At 49.8% G+C, this 6,559-nt stretch overlaps 1 protein-coding gene across 1 annotated transcript; it reads left to right on the top strand.

The window, feature by feature from the left end:
- The first annotated feature begins 5,024 nt into the window (after positions 1-5,024).
- Positions 5,025-5,981, top strand: LOC126036963 (olfactory receptor 14C36-like). The gene has a single exon (XM_049797190.1). The coding sequence runs from the start codon at positions 5,040-5,042 to the stop codon at positions 5,979-5,981; it is 942 nt and encodes a 313-aa protein (XP_049653147.1). The 5' UTR covers positions 5,025-5,039.
- The last annotated feature ends 578 nt before the right edge of the window (positions 5,982-6,559 follow it).

Here is a 6,559-nt window from a genome sequence, read left to right on the forward strand (position 1 = left end):
GCCATTCCCTCCAGCAGAGCCTGTAACCCTTCACTGCAGCACCACAGCTCAGCAAGCAGTCCCACCACATCCTATTTAACCCAGAAATATCATAGCACTGTGAGAAGACATGGGCTCCTCCTGGCCCTGCACATTTGGGCCACAGTACCTCAGCTGTGGCACCATAGTAGAGCGCAGACTTCTCACAGGGAATTGTGAGCACTGATCCTGACCAGAAGACCATTGTACATCAAGCAGTTAGTGCTGTACTGCACTGTGCTGCATGTACAGCATGGCCTTGAAACCCACGCTGTGCTGCACAGATCCCTTGGCTACAGGACAACCTCAGAAGCATGTTGTCACACAAGAGTCTGCAGGCAGGTCCTCCTTTGTACCAGACGTTACGCCTCCTGCGTGGCCTTGCCTGTACCTAACAGTGCAGCAAGAATTTCTCATGAAAACATTGCTTCTGTTCGACTGTAGAGATGATTAGTAGAGTTGTGTCCTAGTAAGAAAATCCTATAGTAGCTTCAATGACCAAACCAGAAGACTGTCTTCTATGGATGGGGTCTATATGGTGTGCTGTGTTTGGGTTGGAAGTCTGTTCAATGCTACAGGACCTGGGGTTCCCACTTTCTAAAGGCACATAAGATTGCCTCTGTGATACTCCTCTTATAGTGCTAGATCTAATGGACAGCATTTAAAATGAAACCTCACAGAGTCCGAGTGCCTTTCTTACTGGGATTATAACAGGCCAGCACCTCCTGGGGAAAAAACCCACTCTCTCAGCACCCTTGGATGCAAACTCTCTGGTCCCAAGGACTGGTAAGAGTGCAGTTTGCTCATGTAACCCCTGGCTCAATCCCCATCCACTGCTGGTTGTTCTCCTCCAGAGTCCTGCCTCAAAGCACAAAGGCCTGGGAGACCTTGCTGGTGGTAACTGAATAAAAGAGGACATAGAGTATCTCAGATCTACCTACACCTACTGTTACTAAATTTAGCAGTGGTCCCACAGTATTTCTGATCTTCTTTAACTGTTCCTGAAGTAGCAACAGCTCATCTTGGTGCCCTTCAATTCCTTTTGGAGTTTCAATTGAGTTTTGATATGAACCATTACCGTGCTTGGAGGATACTGTCTTTGAAGAAAAGAGGTATCTAGGTACACTGTGAAAATATTTGATCTTCTCATCGGTTGTATCATCAAAAGAGTGAGTAAAGATCCCTGTGTGATGTGCTGCTTGTCCTTGCAATGCCTGCAGCTATTGGGTAGAGAAGAGACAGACCTTGCTTCTCTGATGACATCTGATGACTGGTGCCTCTGACTGATTATATCAGTCAACAGCACACAGGTACCAATCTCTCTCTCTGTGATGCCATCTGGGGCATCCGTGATGCACCCGCCCTGAATGGGAACTGCTTTTCTGTAGGACTTGTGTGGTGCCTGCCAGCCTTGGCATCTCATGTAGCTCTGTGGGCCTGGATTTGTACATGAAACAGAGGACATGCCCTGAATTCAGTTAGGCAATGTGGGGAAGAACGTGTCCCTATTTGGACAAATGCTGTTATAGTCACTGGAGAGCTAGTAAATTCAGCTGACAGAAAAGAGAGACACCTAGCTGTCCATATGGCACATGACTGCAATCGTTCATATGAATACCTGTATCAAGTGCCATGAAGATAAGGAGTAGGAAAAGATTCTTTTGGCCTTTATTTGGGCATAAGCTGTCATGTCTCTTGGCCAAAGGAATTTCCCAACAGGCCCATACAGGGTTCCCAAGATGTTGCCCTATCTTTATGAACTTCTGCATTACAGTTTGCTGTTACCTACATGTATCTTGGACCACCTCTGGCAGTTCAAATGTCACCAGGTATTTGCATCTGAAAACCTGACTCCTGCCTTCCATCTCCATTAATTCAGATGGGAGCTGAGAGAAGGAGCTCACATGCAGGTGTCTATTTTGCTCACATCTGAACTGAGGCAAGAGGAATCCCACCTCCTGTTGCTTTGTGGTGTGCATGAGAGGGAGATAAGCTTCCTTGAAATGCCACAAGTAGAAATGCAGATGAAACGCCACCATTGACCTAAGGATCCCTTCTGTCTGTAGGTGTAAAGGAGGTCCCTGCCTGTCTCTCTCTGAGTATCCTGTCCAAAAAATAACACGAAAAAATGTGGTATTAAATGTAACTCTGAGAGAAGGATTATATTTCTGGAAATAAAAAAAGGTCACATGTAGATATAACTTTGTCTCTGAGTGAAAATTTTATTTCAGGAAAGAAGTGTCTCTCCCTAGATGAGGGAGGCAACATCAGTGATTCCTTCAGCCTGTTTCCCAGCAGGTTCCCCTGGAGCCCCAGGGACACCTGGAGGGAGCCCAGAGGGGGCAGAGAAAGGGCTGCCTTGGGCTGGTCCTCTGCTGCTGAGCTGGGCTGGGCTCCTGGGCTGGAGGGAGCTCATGGCAAGCAGGCAGCACTGCCGAGAGACAGCTCTGCCCAGGAGCAGCTCCTCTGCAAAGCGCAGCAGGGCTGAGGGCACTGCCTGCAGGCACCGAGGGGAGAGAAGTGAGGCAGAGAGATGTTAAAGGCAGTCTGGGGTGGGAGGACTGAGAAGAGCTGAGCTGGAGGAAAATCTTCACAGCCCTTAATAGGGTAAGTGTCTTGCTGCAGGGCAACGTAGCTGTGGTTTCTGGAATGATCTCCTAAAGCTGGCACATCCCACAGCCTATGGGGTCTGTCAGGAGGACTCTCACAGTTTCTTTGCTATTGAGAGAAAAATATGTGCTTTGGAGCACAGCTTCCCTGCTGCACTGTCAGAAGGACAGGGCATGTTGGATTATTTCACCGGGGAATGGCTGCAGGGGTGTGAAGCCAGGTGTGAAGTCAGGTGTGAAGCCAGGGGTGCCCTGTTCTGTCCTTCTGAGCAGGCACCCTGTGCCCAAGGGGGTGTGTGCCAGGGATTTTGTCTCCTGACAGGGTCAGCACTCAGTCTGCCTCGGGAACTCCCCACAGCAGTGCATGGAGAAGCTGTAGATGGAAGAAACAAGTCCTGGCAGGAGAGGGTCCTTCTGCTTCGAGAGGGTGCTATGTGGGTGAGGCCTTCTCACAGCTCCAGATCACCCCAGGACATTTCTGAGCGGACTTTTCAAGGGGAAGGGCAAGGCAGGGATTGCTATAAAGGTAAGAAGCTTTCTTGAGTCTGTGTTTTCAGTTTCCTTCCCTTGGGGAATTTGTGGGGAGAAATGGAAAAGGAGCTTTCATGCTTGAACAAGTCCCTGAGACTACTGAGCTGTAACTTTGAGTTACCAGTAGGTCTGATAGAAGCCTCCTAAAGTGCCTTCAGCTACTCCTCTGCCTTTAAACAGCACCAGCATCACCTTTGCTGGATCCAGCAGGGTTCTTTTGACCTGCCCTTTTCCACCTGCAACAGGAATATGGGCCCAGCCAATACCATGCAAGCAGGCAGGTTTCTGTAGGGCCAAGGTGAGTGCAGAGAGGTTGGGATAGGGTGTCTTAGAAGTGACAGGGAAACACCTCCCAGGAGGAAAATCTTCTGGCAGCAGGGAAATGACCAGGGAATGAGAAGAAACTGAAACCAGAAATGCTGTGGGAGGGAGAATTCAGAAATCTCTGTATCATTCCCTCCAATGCAGACCCATTCCTCTGAGCAAGCCCCCTTGCCTCCTCTCCCACCCAGCAAAGCCTCTACCCTCAGAGCTGGGGGGTCCAAGGCATAAACCACCTCCTCAGCAGCCAGAGCTCCAGCAGAGCCAGAGTAGAGCTCTGCAGCCACGTGCCCAGTTCCCTCTGCAGAGCCCAGGGGCTGAGAGCAACTGCCTGGCAATGTTGATGCCTGGGAGGTGGTGTGCACAGCTGGGTAAGGGTAATGCTGTCTTGAGTGCCCAGCTGGCTCTTTCCTTGCCTCTCTCAGCCAGACCCTCACTGTATTGTTCCTTGTTTCTCCACTTGTCTGTGTTCTTGCTATTGTCCTCCTGTTCTTGCTGTCAAGTTGTCTGGGGATGGGAGATTCAGCTGCAGAGTCACACACTGATCTTGTGGGTCCTTTCATGCAGCTGTGTCCATAGGAACAAGTGTCCCAGCTTTCCTGGCGCCTGTGGAGATCTGGTCAATGCAGTCTATGGGTATGGGGTATGAGCTGACTCTCACTGAAATGCCATCATTAGGACACTTGGCTATCCCCTTGAGGTGTCCTTCCAAGCTGCAAGCTGCCCTCAGGGATGCAGAGCTAGATCATAGCATATAGGCATATCTTAAAGCCCCACAGAGAACACAAAGACCCTACAACTGAGGAAATGCTGTTGGGTTGGTAAAATGAGGCATGAGTGTCCTGGGCTAGAAGTTGGCAGCTGAGACCTTGAGAAAGAGACATTTAGTGGTCTGCAGTGGATCCCTCTACTCTCAGCATGTCTGGTTGATTTTCAGGGTAACATGTGAGTGTGATTACCCTCCATCTCAGACAGCTGCAAGCACTAGGAAACTGGGAACTAGATGGAGGGACAGACCAGCTCCCCTCACTCTGCACTAAGCCACAGGCAATCCCCTTAACTTGCAGCACTCACTCTGTTCACCTTGAGTGCAGAAGAAATGATGAGGGGTTCTGACATACAAGAACACTCCACGGGTTTAGATGGGTGGAACTGTAAAAAACCATGTAACTCATAAACTGTATTTACCATCCCCATTAGTTAACACTGGGAGTGCAGATGCTGACAAGCCATTCTGTGTTAACAGTGGTTTCATTGGACAAAGTCAAAGAGTAGTACTGGCCCATACTGTCACTGTTCCCATGAACCCAGTCCTGCAGAGTAGGACTGTCTTATCAAGACCCCATGGGCACAGGCCCTGTTCTTCATGGTGCTCTCAGCCAGCACCGACCAAGGCCCCAGGCACAGAGCTGAAGGAAGGTCTCCAAGAAAAGGAAAAATGTGTCTGTGTGTGACAGGAGGAGGATCTATGGGAAACAGCTTTGATTTTGCTCAGAGGTCTCCCCTAACTTGCTGCTGTCCTTTTCTCCTATGACAGTGCCCCATGCTCAGAGGAAGAAAATGTACAACAGCAGTTCCATCACCCAGATCCTGCTCCTGGCATTCACAGACACACAGGAGCTGCAGCTCTTGCACTTCTTGGTCTTCCTGGGCATCTACCTCGCTGCTGTCTTGGGCAACGGCCTCATCATCACAGCTGTAGCCTGCAACCAATGCCTGCACGCCCCCATGTACTTCTTCATCCTCAATCTCTCCTTCCTCGACCTGAGCTCTATCTCCACCATTCTCCCCAAAGCCATGGCCAATTCCCTGTGGGATGCTAAGGCCATCTCCTATGCAGGATGTGCTGCACAGGTCTTTCTGTTTGTCTTCTCGATCGCAGCAGAGTTTTATCTTCTCACTGTCATGGCCTATGACCGCTACATTGCCATCTGCAAACCCCTGCACTACAGAACCCTCCTGGGCAGCAGAGCTTGTGTCCACATGGCAGCAGCTGCCTGGGGCAGTGGGTTTCTCAATGCTGTGCTGCACACTGCCAATACATTTTCACTACCCCTCTGCCGAGGCAATGCTTGGCAGTTGGACCAGTTCTTCTGTGAAATCCCCCAGATCCTCAAGCTCTCCTGCCCAGATGCCTACCTCAGGGAAGTTGGGCTTCTTGTGGTTAGTGCCATTTTTGCTTTTGGGTGTTTTGTTTTCATTGTGCTGTCCTATGTGCAGATCTTCAGGGCTGTGCTGAGGATCCCCTCTGAGCAGGGAAGGCACAAAGCATTTTCCACATGCCTCCCTCACCTGGCTGTGGTCTCACTCTTCATCGGCACTGCCATGATTGCCCACCTGAAGCCCCCCTCCATCTCCTCCCCATCTCTGGAGCTGGTGGTGTCATTTCTGTACTCGGTGGTGCCTCCAGCAGTGAACCCCCTCATCTACAGCATGAGAAACCAGGAGTTCAAAGATGCACTGAAGAAGCTGATTCAGTCAGCTGTTTCTCAGCAGCATTAACCTGCCCCTGTCTTTGCACAAGTGATTTCAAATTCACCTTGGGAACCTCCTGTGCTTTGGGCATTTTATCTGTGATAACCTGTTTGTCCAGGAATGTCTTCATCCACTCTGCTTCTCAAGTGGCATGACCCTAGCCTGTATGACCCAGAGGTCTATGTACATGTATCTGGCATGATGGTAATGCTGGCATCCTGTGTCACATCTCTCTAATAAAAGGTATTAATAACAGGTTCTCCAGAGGGTTTGTGGAATCTCCATCCATGGAGGTATTCAAAACCCAGCTAGACCCTGTGTTGGGCAGCCTGCTCTAGCTGACCCTGCTTAAGCAGTGGGGATGAGGTTAGGCAATCTCCAGAGGTGCTGACAAGAAGGCTCAAAAGGGACCCATGGAGGTCTCTAGTGTTATGATCTGCTCTGAGCAAGGAGACCTTGACAGTTAGATCAGGTTGTTCAGTCCTTTCTCCACTTGAGTTTTTAAAATCCCTGGGCCCCAGACCTAGTACTAATCAACTATGCAGTACAGTACCTAGTACTAATCAACTATAAAGGTGGGTCTTTTCCTGAAATCTCATTTGAAA

This window comes from Accipiter gentilis, unplaced genomic scaffold (genome assembly GCF_929443795.1).
Source record: "Accipiter gentilis unplaced genomic scaffold, bAccGen1.1, whole genome shotgun sequence".
Taxonomy (NCBI): Eukaryota; Metazoa; Chordata; class Aves; order Accipitriformes; family Accipitridae; genus Astur; species Astur gentilis.

What these genes read in the sequence shown, in the direction of transcription:
- LOC126036963 (XM_049797190.1), top strand. Translation starts at nt 5,040, where the DNA reads ATGTACAACAGCAGTTCCATCACCCAGATCCTGCTCCTGGCATTCACA.